The 14,600-nt window shown below is 36.2% G+C and overlaps 1 protein-coding gene across 4 annotated transcripts in view; it reads right to left on the bottom strand.

Annotated features, from left to right (window-relative positions):
* LOC111680208 (E3 ubiquitin-protein ligase TRIP12) overlaps positions 1-14,600 on the bottom strand; it is a 70,196-nt gene that overhangs the window by 4,190 nt on the left and 51,406 nt on the right. Inside the window, exons 4-6 of one of the 4 annotated variants that reach the window (XM_046948982.1) lie at positions 9,574-11,607; positions 8,585-8,737; positions 20-3,831 (exon numbers count right to left, since the gene is read on the bottom strand). In XM_046948982.1, the coding sequence (XP_046804938.1) occupies positions 20-3,831; positions 8,585-8,737; positions 9,574-11,607 (5,999 nt within the window). The remainder of the gene's footprint in view (positions 1-19; positions 3,832-8,584; positions 8,738-9,573; positions 11,608-14,600) is intronic. The other 3 variants (XM_046948984.1, XM_046948983.1, XM_046948985.1) reach the window with 3 other exon arrangements.

The raw sequence follows: 14,600 nt of genomic DNA on the forward strand, positions 1-14,600 counted from the left end.
TTTACAAATATTAACTCACCTTTAGTTGATGGGTATTAAAGAATTTCAAAGCACTTGTATTTGAACGACCTCCACCGGGTCCAGCGGGGAAGTCATGCACTTTAACCGGGAATTGTTCTAGTTGTGTAACACAGGCATTTAATTTCGATACAAAGGCGCCAAAGGCAGACGCATCTATGTTGGGTAAAATGCCCACCTTAACCATGGGTTCTAGCGGTAAACCGGCAAAAACATGCATAAATGCTCTCAATCTGGCATCACGTTCTACTATGCCCTCTTCGGCTGTCATAAAGTTAAGCATTGCTTTAATAAGACCCGAATGATTGACTTCAAATGGCGAAATGTCACTCTCCAAGAGAATTGTCTTCAATTCAAGCAAAGCCTCCAAGACATCTGAAAAACCACCATTCAATTTGCTTATAACCGACGTCAGACGCTGCAGGACATTTGTTGAGGCTGAACCATCAGCCGTAGCACCCGGCTTGGTGTCTTGTGCAGCATAGCGCTTGATAAACGAAATGGCTTGTTCGCGTATCCATTGGCGGGCTTTTTCACGATTACCAGCTGCTATAAGATTAGCTTGTGATATACTTTTGCTGATATTTTGTGCAGCCAATGAGGAACAACCGGCCATAGAGTGACCTGCACTGGAACCGGCGCTGCTATTTGGATGGCTGTGATTATGATGTGATGATGTTGTACTACTGCTGCTGGTAGAATCTTTGGTAAAACCTGAGTTACTGGCTGCTGAAGACGAACTATGATGAGATCCTTGACGTCCCCATCTAGCCGGATTGAGGGAGGCCAAAAACGATGATGTCTTCGATGACTGTTGTCCGGACGAAGAACTGTGATGACCACCACTAAAACGTACCTTTGAAGAAGTACTAGGTGTACTGCGACCTGCCGAACCCGAACCAGTTGATCCTCCTCCCAAACTAGTAGCTCTGCTAAGCAACTCATGCACTGTGGACGATGATGAAGCAGCCTGTGCATTGGACGTTGAAGTTGACGAGGAGGTTTGATCTTCTTGCCGAGATTTTGAACGGGTGGTAGATTGTGATTTTCTTTTCGGTGGGACCTTACGTTTAAGCATATCACTCATTTTATTTTGTAGTGCTGATGACGACGAGGATGAAGCGCCGCCACTAGTCGAAGAAGTACCGGGCGTTGTGTTAACATTCTGTTGTCCTTGTGCGGACGCTGACGAAGAAGGCATTGAATGATACTGTTGTTGTTGTGCTCCAGATGCTGCTGCGTAGTGCGTTGAGGGCGGTGGCGGTGGTGGTAACTGATTGTAGGCTACATACTCTGTACCAGGCGGTGGCAAGGGTGGCTGTTGTTGCTGCTGCGGCGATGTAGTGTACACAAAGAAGTTTTGTTGTTGCTGTTGTGGATTTCCCATGTGGGTGTGGGCTGGTGCCGATGAACTGTAGTGATATTGTGGCATCTCATTGTTGGGATTTTGTGCCGCTGACGATCCGCCTGAGGTATTAATATTCATGGCCATGGATGTGGGTAATTTTTGTGAATTACTGGATGATCCGGAGGGCGAGGTGCCCTGTTGTGCTGCTGCCGCTGTCAGAGCATTCATGGCATGTGAGAATGTCTTCATGGTATAGGGATGTTGGTGATGTGGCTTTGAGGTATTTGGAGTACCCGAAGCTGAGGTACTGCCCGGTTGTGGTGGTACATTATCCATAAAGAATGGATTGACCTGTAAACTTGAAGCCGAAGCTGGTGCACTTTGTGAACCACTGGCAGACATGTTCGTGGCCAACGGTTTGGGGGAAGGATTAGCACATATTGGATGATTGGGATCGGTAAGTTGAGTGATTTGATAGATAACACCCTCGCGTCTGAAATGCGTGCCAAATATTTCGGGCAACTTTTGCATAAGAATTTCAGCCATTTGCAGAGCTCCCACCACTATGCGTAAATCATTGCTGCCCAGCATGCCGGCAATGTGACTGGAGACCAATTGGTATTTCAAAACTTCACTTAACAATTCCGATGAGGCATAGTAAACCATGCGTAGTAGGGCTCTTAAGCATTTGTAACGAACATTAGGTCCTGCCGACGAACTGTAGACCTCATATAAGACATTGAAAAGATTCTTAATAAATTCAGCAGCTAAGCCACGCTCCTCCTTCAGACAAGCAATACGGGCATCAACAGAAGCCCTGCGTTTTTGTGAACCCGAAGGTGTAGAGCCACCAGTAGCTGTGGCAGTTACCGTGGTGCTTAATGCCGTAATAGCCGAAGCCACAGCCGATGCTGACAAATCCTGACCCGTCGTTGCACTAGTGTTTGCTGTTGGTCGATAGTTGGGATTTATCTTCCTCTGTACCGGTCTATTGGTGCCAGTATCTTCATTAATCTGTTGCATAGAGTGAAAATCCACTGTATAAGTTCTACCCAAAGTACTTAAACTGAATTCATCTTCCGAATTCACATGAGCAGCCTCAATCATACGCGAATCAATGGTGGAATAGTTGTGCCAAGTTCCTCTATCATCACGCCATTGCCATTGCACTTGATCTTGGGTATTTATAGTAGGACGATCGAGTAAAGCATCCACCACAAATATACCATCTGTGGGCAAACGTGGCATAAGTTCACCTATTAAACAAGTAATTTCATATAATTCCGAAGGAGATCGCGATATAAGCTCTACGTGGGTAGAAGCTGATTTAGGTAGAGGATCGGCATTTCCAGTTAGTAAATACAATAAAGTCGAGGCAATATCACTTTTCAATAATGAAATGGCCAAATCAGGGCAGTTGGCACACATTAAACTCAGCATGCGCACTACAGCGGTAAAGGTGCCAGAATTTAATAAGGCTGGTGTAACCACCAATAGTTGTTGGCAGTTCTTTAGCAACTCTTTGCTAGCTATTTCCTGCAAACGTTTGGGATCATGTTGGAAACTTTCTACCAAACGACAGAAAGCCGAACAAACACTCTCCACACATTTCTTATCCTGTTGGGCCAAAAGACGCGCCAGCAGCGGCAAACTTTCTGAAACAAAGTGGAATTCTTCATTGTGCAGATTCAAGCAACAATTGGCTGTTATGGCTAAAGCTGCACGCTGCGCATTTATGGAGAAAAAGTCCAAATAGGTTAAACAAGCCGATACACCATTAGCTTGCAATATGGCTTTATTATGACGTCTGGACAATATTTCTAAAGCGGTTAAACTCTGCTCTGCCACATCCATACACTGGATAACTTGTAGTTTTTCCAAAAACACCGGAACAGCATCTACCACCGTACCCGATGAACGAGGCAATGCCTCTAGCATATAGGCCAAAGCGCGACAGGCATTATTCATAATATCGAAATTATGTTCCATACGTAATAGGGTGATTAAGGCTGGCACCACCTGTTTAATGGGGAAACCGGCTAAGGTATCCTCATTGCCCATAACCAACATTTGGCACATTTCAATGGCCGCCTGTAGCTGTTGACTCTCATCGTGTGACTGTAGGCCCTGCAACAATTGTTGGGCCTTTGATGTTGAACTATTGCCTATAGTACGATGGAGTATGTGAGTCATACGTGGTCCCAGGGCGCCGAAAAGATGAGGCGGTAAACCTCGGGCTTCAAGCAACGCTTGCAAACGTCCCACCTCGCTGTCATCACTTTCCGAATCACCATGTGAATTACTATTCGTGTTATTTGAAGACGTCGTTGTAGCGGTGTTATTGGGACCTCCTGCTCCGCTATTCGCAGCCGCTGCCGGATTGACGTTTGCACCGGTTGCTGTAGCGGAGTTATTGGTATTTGAAGACGTTGTGTTGCCCAAGGCGTTAGCAACGGATAACGATGCTGAAAATGAAAATAAGAAAGAAATAAAATTAGTACAATTTATATATAATTTTTTTTTTATAAAAATATTAACTATTGTAGTTGTTGTCTTTTTAGCGTTTTTTTAGAAACCCCTTCACCAAGTCAATTGAAATTTGTTTGTGGGGAAAAACGGAAAAAACTTTTTTACTTTTATACGTTTTATTAGGATCTTAAAACCTTTAACATATTAAGTTTTTTGTATAACCAACTGCTGCATACTTTTAAATTCGAAATATATTCGGGTGATCCATTTAACTGGTCAGATAAAGAAAGACTCTATACGACATGAAATATACTTTTTTCAAACCTCTTAAGCCTAAAAGCTTCCTTTGTGTTGACTGTAAGAAACATTTCTAGAAATTTAGATCAATTTAAGAATACGAATTGCGATGGAATATGAAAAAGTGTAAAATAAGGCATAGTTGAGGAAAAACAAGGAATAATATAGGATTTAATGAGTTTATACATTCGTTTTAGGCTCACAATTGAAATATCGTCAAGATGTAATGTAATGTATCAATCTTTCAATATAGAGACTTCCTAGCCACTTTATTAGCTATACGGTAACCGAGAACGTCCCTGTGAAAGTAGAAAATTGCCTTCTAAGTATTTCAAAGAAGATATTTGGTCCTCTAAACTATTCTTCAATATAGGATTTGGTTTTATTATATTGGAAAACTTGACGCATGAAAAAAATTATTTTCTTTGCAGTCTTTTCATAAATACGACGATCTTTAACGTGAAGAGCGAGTAAGTGCGGTATCTTCATTTCGAAATTTGGCAAAAGAATAACTTTAGTATTCAGAATTACTTTATTACTCTTCAGGTCAAAATATCGGCCATAAAAAGAGCAGTTGTAGTTACAGAATATCGTATTAGAGAACGACTAATAAATGTCGTTGTCATGTGGATTTTGGGCTTTGGATATTCAATGGTCAATTGCCTAGCTGATTAATTAAAGTAAACAAAAATTTCTGCGGAACAGAGTTTAAGATATGCTAACAATATATTAACAGAATATAACATGAACTTTCTCAGACTAAAATAAGAAACATTATAATAAATGACATCAGTTTAAGTCTTCTCAGGATCTTCCCAAGAGTCACTCGTTTAAAATTTTTAGATTCTTTAACGTTCTGTCTGAGTCACTTGTTCAAAAAGCCCCAATCAAATGATTCAATGAAATTACGTTTATGATATTGGGATATTCTTGACATTTTTTTGACGTCTTGCCTTAGTCACTCGTTTAAAAAGCTTAAATCAAGTAGTTCAATGCAATTACATTTCTGACATAATGATTTTTTTGACCTCTATAGTATGAACTCGTATAAGCTTTCGCACAGAGCTGATAAGAATGATAGTATTATCAATATATATTGCACCGCGTTTTACTAAAGCCAGAAGACTAAGTCTTTAATGCAATGTCTACTCTAGAAGCTTGCAAAATGAAGTGAAAGAATGTCTCATTTACTCTCTTACTGTCCGACACATTTACCGACAATAGAGAGCTTTACGTTTTATCAATGAATTTGGATGGATTAATTCAGAAAACATGAACAAATGCTCAGCACAGTCTGCAATGGGATCAATAGACATGTCAATAGACTATTCTGAAGATTAGTCAAAAACTAGTTAATAGACTATTTGAGAGATTAATACATCATCATAGTTTATAGAATATACAATAGATCAGCCAATCGACTAATCCTTAGATGTGTCCATAGCATAGATAATAGTTCATAGATGAGTAAATATACTACTCCAGCAGCCTAGTCAATATAATATAACATAGACAATCCCATATACTGGTCAATAGACTATTCCACAGTTTATACACTAGCTAACAGACTAATCCATAAATAAGTTTACAGACTGTTTCATATATTATCCCACAGACTAATCGAAATACTAGTACACTGACTAGTTAATACGCTAGTTTAAAGAATTAATTGCAAACTAGTCCATAGAAAAAATGGAAAAAGATGTTTAGTTCTTTACCAGGAAAAAAGTACTAATTTTGTTTTAACTCTGTAGTTTGTTGCCAGGTTATCATACGTTGGTTCGGAGAGAGCCCTCCAATCGACCTATACCTTTATATAGGAAGTTGAAGACCCGAACAAATAATAATCAAAAGTATTATTTGGTCTCCACAAATTTCATTAAAAATAACCTCAAACGAGGTAAGTAAAAGGAAAGCACACAATTCATGCAAATAACGCATAACTTCGAAACTGTTATATGGAGTAATACACTCAATTGGTGCGAGTGAGACGGAATTCGGTTGAAAGCTTGGTAACAAACACAAGTCTGACTGTCCTTATAAAATAATGGCGATGACGCGAGAGTTGTTCCCCAACTTAGACCTGACTTACGACTGACAAGCACATAGACTATTCCACAGACTATATACTATGTTCATAGCTAAGTACACCCATAGTATAGTCCATACACTTGCTAATAGACTATTTCATGTATTAGTCTACAGACTGTTCCATAGAACAGACTAATCGAAATACTAGTACTCTGACTAGTTAATACACTAACTTACTTACTTAATACACACTTACTTGCAAACTAGTCAACAGAAAAAGTGCAGAAAGATTTTTAGTACTTTACCATGAAAAGAGTACAAATTTGACAACAAATTTATTACTAATTCGAAACTAAAATATTCCATGACTGGATCCAAGTGAGCTGAATCTAAATCAGAGGAGCTCTTTTTTGTCATATCATAGCACGCGTGATAGGGTAAGAAAATTCTGCTGCCGTAAAGTTTATACACATACACTATAGGTTTAATTCTTCTTCTTTTTAAAATAAGCAATTTCAGTTGGTTTGCTCTCAACTTGAAAAAACAAAATCAAATCAGTTGCTGATCAGCACCCAGCAGTTCGACGGGACAGTCCCGAACTAACCACTTAACCTACCACTTGTTGTGGCCCCTATCCACCTGACTACCCAGGTGACCGACCATTTTAACACGTGCTTGTCCTACGAGGAAGTCAATCGTCACTCTACACCATGCAAACAGTAAAGAGACGATTGCCTCCGCTCTCGCTTACAAAGGGAACACTAAAGTGACGACTGTCTTCATTCTCGATTACAAAGGGAACATTCGTGACGAATGACCCAAAACATACGAATTACGATCATCCAGGTGGCTAACTATTTGCCGAAATGCTGGGCACTTGACGAAGCAAGATGTGTGTGCGACGTTTTTAAAATCCCAGCAGTTCAACGGGACAGTCCCGAACTGACCATTTAACCTACCTATCACTACTACCCAGGTGACCAACCATTTTAACATGGGCTTGTCCTAGGAGGAAGTCAATCGTCACTCTACACCCTACAAAGAGACAGTAAATAGACGATTGCCTCCGCTCTCGCTTACAAAGGGGACACTAAAGTGACGACTGTCTTCATTCTCGTTTACAAAGAGTTTATTTGTGATGAAAGACCAAAAACATACGAATTGGAGTCAACCAGGTGGTAAGATATTAATGGAAATAAGATTTAAAAATTTCAAGTGTCTACTCTCTAGAATACTATGGGACAATAATGTGACCCTAAAGATATAAATTTGAATCAAACAGATGGTGGTATATTAGTAGAAAGTAATAATTATTTCTCCAAATGATGGGTAAAATAACTACTTTCGGAAGTACCACAAAAAAACTACTTTTAAGAGTATAATCTCTATGTTACTTGAGGACAGTAGAGAGACGAATGTCTACGCTCCCACTTACAAAAAGGACACTAAAGTGACGACTGTCTTCATTCTCGATAACAAAGGCACATTCGTGACGAATGATCCAAAACATACGAATTACGATCATCCAGGTGGTTAACTATTAGTGGAAATTACTGTCTTTTGCGTAGGCATTGACTCTTTGTCGAACTGCTGGGACATAGACTTTGGTAGTATGTGTTTGAGCACCACTGATCAAAAGAAACTAAAATGAAATCGATTAACAACAATTTGAAATAACTGTTTCATAAGATTCCTTGTTAGAATCTAGGGACTGTTTTAAAACAATATAAGGTATGATGTTTACCTACTAAGAGAGTACATATATAGAAAACTTTATATTTTAGGTCTTGGCAAAATTTCTGCTATCAATATAAGAACTAAACTTAGAATAAAGCCCATCAATAACCTAATTATTAAAAACAAATTACATATAGAGGCCGACTACTACTTTAAGGTTTAAACAAAATATAAATTTAAATAAAAAATAAAAACTAAAAAAATTACACAAAACTAAAAATTATAAAAATATGTTAAAAAAAATTAAAAGAAAACTATAAAAATAATTTGTTTAATAAAAAAAATAATAAAATTTCAAATATATAATTAAAATTTAGTGTAAAAAATTATAAAAAATACATATTACAAATATAAATTAACAGTGTGCTGTCACCTTTTTTTGCATTAAAAAAAAAAACTGTGGAAAATTAAAAAAAAAATGTTAAAAATGGTTAAAAAAAATGTAAAATGAAAAACGCAAAAAAAAATGTGTAGAAAAAAAAATGTTTTATGGAAAAAATGAAAATTTAAAAAAAAGCAAAAAACCAATAAATAACGATGATGATGATATTTTAAGGCGATTGATCAATAAGTTCATTTAGTTGTTGTGTGGAATGAAAAAACAAATTAGAGCAAAAGTTAGAGAAGAAGAAGGTTGGAGTGGAGTTTATGTTATGGGTTTTTTATTTAAAGAGAAGATATTACCTGTATTTGAATTTATTAAACCACCAGCAGAAGCAGCTGTTGCTAAATGAGAGTTGACGACGTGTGCTACAGGCTGTGGTGGTAAAGATGGTACTGATCCTGTATTAGACTGTTGTTGGGCCATTAAATTATAGCTTAAGGCATCCGCAGAGGCTGATATATATAAATAGCGATTTATATATGTATACAGAGAGAGAATTTCATGGAGTAGAAGCAGTAGTAGTAGTAGCAGTTGTTAGCAAAGGACATGTTTTTTTAACGAATGTAAGCAGAAAGGTTTTTTGTAACGAACAATTTAAACGAGTAGTAGAACGAGCGAGGCGTAGAAGTTAGGAACGTTAAAAATATCATGAAAAAACATAAACATGTTTGGAAATTTAATAATGATTTTTAAAAGATTAAACAAAAAGTAATAAAAAATTAACTAAAAAAACAATTACGCTTTTTTTTGCTTAAACTAATTTAGTTTCTATAAGTAATGTTCGTAAAAAAACTCCATAATTGGAAACTTTTAACCATTTTTGTATGGAAAGAAGGAAAATAAACAAATTGGGGAATGTTATCACTTTAAACCCTAGACCAACACCTGGTTAAAAATATTTATATATTTTTTTTACAATAAAATACTAGATAAAGTTCAAAGGGTATTTTTAAACATTATAGCATACTTTAAGGATATTACAAAAAAACACAATAATTTAACCAGCACCTGATAAAATTTACATTCCTAAACTTTATTACAAAACGAAATCTTCAAAACTTGTTTCAAACTTTGTTCTCAACAAATTGAAAATAAAACTCTTATCTAAAATTTTTCAATTTTTTCAATCCTTTCAAGCAATTCTAAATCAGAGGGCAGCTCTGCGAAGAAAACTTTCGCCAGTTATTTTATTACAAAGTGTTGGTGTTTTTTTTTTTTTTCATTCTTCGTTGTCTATGGATTTTTTTCTTATTTTCACCCAAAAAAAAAAGAAAACGTCAACACTTACCACTTGTTTTGTTAGAATTTTGATGCGTAGCCAGATATGAAGTGTTTGTGGGGGGCACAACGTTTGTGGCAACAATATTGTTGGTGGCAGTTGCAGCAGCAGCTCCCGATGAGGAAGATGACGACGAAGTTCCCAAGCCACTAGCCGTTGATGCTGAACTATTATTAGCACCCACTGTAGTACGATAACTATAGAGAAAGCCCGGCTGTACAATGGTGGTACGTTGCGGTGGCAAAGCGTGTGGATGTGGTGGTTGAGCGTGTAATAAATGATTTTGCGGTTGTTGTTGCTGTTGCTGCGATATGGCAACAACAACAGCACCGCCAGCTGTAGCTACAGTCTGATGATGCTGGTGCTGCTGCTGATGATGGAGATTGGGTGGTGGATGAACTGGATGCTGGTGATGACTTCCCAATAGCTGATGATGCGGCGGAGGTGGTTGTTGCTGTTGTTGCACAATATGTGTTTGATGATGCTGATGTGCTGCAGCAGCCAATTGATGGGCTGCCTGTGGTGGTTGCTGCTGCTGTTGTTGTTGTTGCAATTGATGGCCTACAACTACGGATAAACTGGCTGCGTTCGTGGCAGCAGAGCGATGGTTAGTGTTACCACCACTACTATTTCCACTGCTACTGCTGCTGCTCGCACTGCCGTGATGTTGGCCCTGTACAGAACTGACACAAGAACCCGTTTTGCTACGTGAACTGCGTCTCAAAGTGTGTGAATTTTGCTGCTGTTGTTGGGGATGTTGATGGGCGTGGGAATGCGTATGAGAGTTATTGCTGTTGGCACTATAGTTAGTGGCCTGATAGACAATATTTGTGTCGTGTGTTCCCACCGGTAGTGTTCCACCCAATGTAAGTTCTATTGCTGTGGGATGCTGTTGCAAATGTTGCGTTTGTGTCTGATGATGCTGGTGTTGTTGGTGCTGATGATGCAGATTTGGTGGTGCGGACTGTGGCTGTACCTGATGATGATAACGATGGCTGGTAGTCTGTTGACTTAATAATGCTCCCTGTTGTGGTGGTTGCACCTGATATATAAGAGGAGCTCCACCTACCACCGCAGCAGCCGTTGTTGTATTGCCTGCTGTGGGATATGAATTTAAGTTTAAATTTAATATGGCCGCCGAAGAAGCTGAATTTCCGGCTGGATAGGTTTGATAGAAATGCACCTGTTGTTGGGGCTGAGCTTGTAAGTGGGCTTGGGGATGTCCTGTGTAAAAGGTTGGTCCGGTTTGTTGGCTTAAATAATGAGCCTGAGATCCTTGACTGGGATGTTGTAGCAAATGGGCTGTAGGATGTTGCTGCTGTTGAGGAAAATGTGTTGTGGTCGCTATAAGTGTATGATGCTGATTTGTAGAATGCTGTTGTGTTTGCTGCTGTTGCTGAAGATTGGAATGTACTCCCGGGGGTGGTCCTATGACAACACCACCCGTGCGATTTAATAAATTATGATTTAGACCAGCTGCAGAATTTTGTGTATTGCCACCAACTCCAATACCGGCTGCTGCCGCTGAACTAGTACCGGCTGCCGTTGCCGCTCCACCTGTTGAAGTCTGATGTGGGTGCTGATGCTGGGTATGATGATGATGATGCTGCTGCTGCTGATGTTGATGTACACCAATATTGTAATCTGTATTATTGCTAGCTGTGTTGGTATTGGTGCTTGCGCTGCCACCACTGCTGCGTGTTTGTCGTGCCCCCAGATTCGGGGCTCTATTGTAGCCCGTCGTTGTAGCTGTTGTTTGTAACGTCGCAGAAGTAGTTATTTCTTCACTTGCCACTTCCTGGGCTAAACGATTGTGATTATGTTGTGTAGCACCACTTCGTTCCTTGAGACGTCGTTGGGTTTGCTGTTGTTGCTGATGTGGCTGTGTTTGTTTTGTGGGATTTTGTAAACAATTTTCTTGATTTAAATATTTCTCGTTTTGTTGCCGTCCACTTCTAGCAAGACGTTTTTTATTTAATTTTAATTGTTCCTGCTGCTGCTGCTGTTGTTGGCTACGTTGGTGTTGTTGTTGTTGGCGTTTACCTTGATTAAATTGTTTTAAGGAATTTTAGGGTTTTATGTATTTTATTAACAAAAACACGCACACACATTGTGAGAGTGTTAAAATTTTGTTGAAGTTTTTTATTGTAAAATCAAATGGTTTTTGTTAATTTCTTTTTATTAAAACAATGTTGCTTATTGTGTTTGTTAATTAAGTATTATTGAAGAAATAAAAATTCAAGAAAGTTAGTTGAGAGTACAACATAGTCCACGATTATTGGTAAATCTTAAATTTACATTTGAATTATAAAGACAACATGCCGTAGAGAAAAGTGTTAGCAACTGATAAAGTAATTATATGTAAATAGATTTTGTTACCTATTAATTGAAATCTATAAGTCCGCAATTGTCAAATATTTGTCATAAATAACTGCTATTATTATTGTATTATTATGGTAGTAATTATAACAGTTATATAAAGTATATGTAAGTATTTAGAAAGAATATATAATATAACGTTAATTCGAATATATCACGTTTAAAAAAAACTTTGGATACATAGAAGTTTAAAATAATATTATAGTTTAGAATTCATGAAATCTGTTCCATACAGATCAACTTTTGAAGAAGTTGTATTTGCAGACGTTGTCATGTCTATTATTGAACAGAACTTGAACTAGATAAGAACTAGATCAGAACTAGAACAGAACCAGAGCAGAACTAGAACAAAACTAGAACAAAGCTAGAACTGAACTAGAACTAAACTAGAACTGAACTAGAACTGAACTAGAACTGAACTAGAACTGAACTAGAACTGAACTAGAACTGAACTAGAACTGAACTAGAACTGAACTAGAACTGAACTAGAACTGAACTAGAACTGAACTAGAACTGAACTAGAACTGAACTAGAACTGAACTAGAACTGAACTAGAACTAAACTAGAACTGAACTAGAACTAGAACTGAACTAGAACTGAACTAGAACTGAGCTAGAACTGAACTAGAATTGAACTAGAACTGAAATAGAACTGAACTAAAACTGAACTAGAACTCAATTAGAACTAAACATGAAATGAACTAGAACTGAACTAGAATTGAACTAAAATTGAACTACAACTGAAATAGAACTGAACAAGAACTAAATTGTATACGGGGAAGTGTTGTTAAGTCCAATCTCAATAAAAAGAAATGAGATTCGTTTTTTGTTATAAACTATTATATTAAGTTTTAAAGTAGGTAAATTGCAAAGTCGCTATTTAAGGAATGGTTCAGTTTGTTCTTCGAAGTGCTTTAGTTTGAAATCGTTTAAGAACAAGATATTTTGTAATAAACTCAGGATATTGCTTTCTATATGACCACACATCTATAATAAATGTTAAGAATGTCCGTGTTAATATTCTTTAAAATTAAAGAAAAAAAATCAGAAATGTTACGCAAGCATTGTTTAATATTCAAAATTTAACCAATATTGAATTCATTTTTTTAATTCAAAACAAAAAAAATATTATAAAATTTTTGTAATCTTAATGAAATTATAATAAATGTCCTTCCTGAGTGCCCAGAAAAATAAAAAAATAAAGAGAAAAATAATAAACCTGTCTGTATTATATTGAATTACTTAATAACAAACACATCAACTGTCAGAGCTGCCACCTCCGTTAAAGTGTGTAGTAATAGTAGTAGTATTATTATTTATTATAAATATTTGAGAAATATTAATATAAATTTTTATTTCAAAAATATATATATTAAATACTAAATTGTAAATATGTTTGTTTCTTTTTTTTTTGTATACATATAGACAAGAAAACAAAAACAAGAAGTGAATATAATATTCTAGAATAATAATATGAATTTCAAAAAAGTAATTATTACAACATTAAGATTTATATTTTTTTAAATACAAATGCTTAAGGGTTAATTAATGCAACAAGCTTTTTATTTAATGCTTTTTATTAATTAAACACAATAAAATAATAATAATAAAAAACAAATGGTTGTTTGTTTCTTTTGTATTTATTAGTTAAGTGTATACGAGTTTTTGGTTTTAAATGTAGTTGTTGTATGTGAGTTTCTAATTATGGTAATAATAATAATATTTATGGTTGAGAATATGCTTAATTACATGGGATATAATATTTGAATATTTATGTAGTTTAATAAATTTGAGTTGAGATTAAGTGAATGATATTGGATGGGTGAGGGTGGAATAGATTGTTTGATTATTGGGCTGGTGTTGTGTATTTACATATTATAGAACCTTTTCTAAGTATTCCATATTGCAATTAATGATAACTATATTTTTGGGGGATACTCGTGTTACTAAAATGTATTTTTTCTCTTTTTTTAAATTATATTTAAAAAAAGGTGACAGCACTGTAAAATTCATTTAGAGAAAGAGAATATATATAATATTGAACCTGTGATTATTTTGTCATATAAAAAAACACAGTTGGTTTCTTGTTTTTTTTTTTTTAGAAAAACGTTTTAAAAATTCAAACAATAGTTTTATATACACAAAAAAATATTAAAATAAATATAAACAAATGATTAAATAAAAAAAATATAAGGCAAAAACATATAAATACAATACATACATATAAAAGAATGTGTTCAAGTATGTTCCAAAATGTTCATTGATTCCCTTTATTCTGGTATTTAAGTACGAATTAAGATTGAACTAGAATGGAACTTAAACAGGACTAGAACAGATGTAGAACATAACTAAAATAGAACTAGAACAGATCTAGAACAGAACTAGAACAGAACTAGAACAGAATTAGAACAGAACTAGAATAGAACTAGAACAGAACTAGAACAGATCTAGAACAGAACTAGAACAGAACTAGAACAGAACTAGAACAGAACTAGAACAGAAGTAGAACAGAACTAGAACAGAACTAAAATAGAACTAGAACAGAACTAAAATAGAACTAGAACAGATCTAGAACAGAACTAGAACAGAACTAGAACAGAACTAGAACAGAACTAGAACAGAAATAGAACAGAACTAGAACAGAACTAGAACAGAACT

The sequence above is a fragment of the Lucilia cuprina genome, chromosome 4, assembly GCF_022045245.1.
Source record: "Lucilia cuprina isolate Lc7/37 chromosome 4, ASM2204524v1, whole genome shotgun sequence".
Lineage (NCBI taxonomy): Eukaryota > Metazoa > Arthropoda > Insecta > Diptera > Calliphoridae > Lucilia > Lucilia cuprina.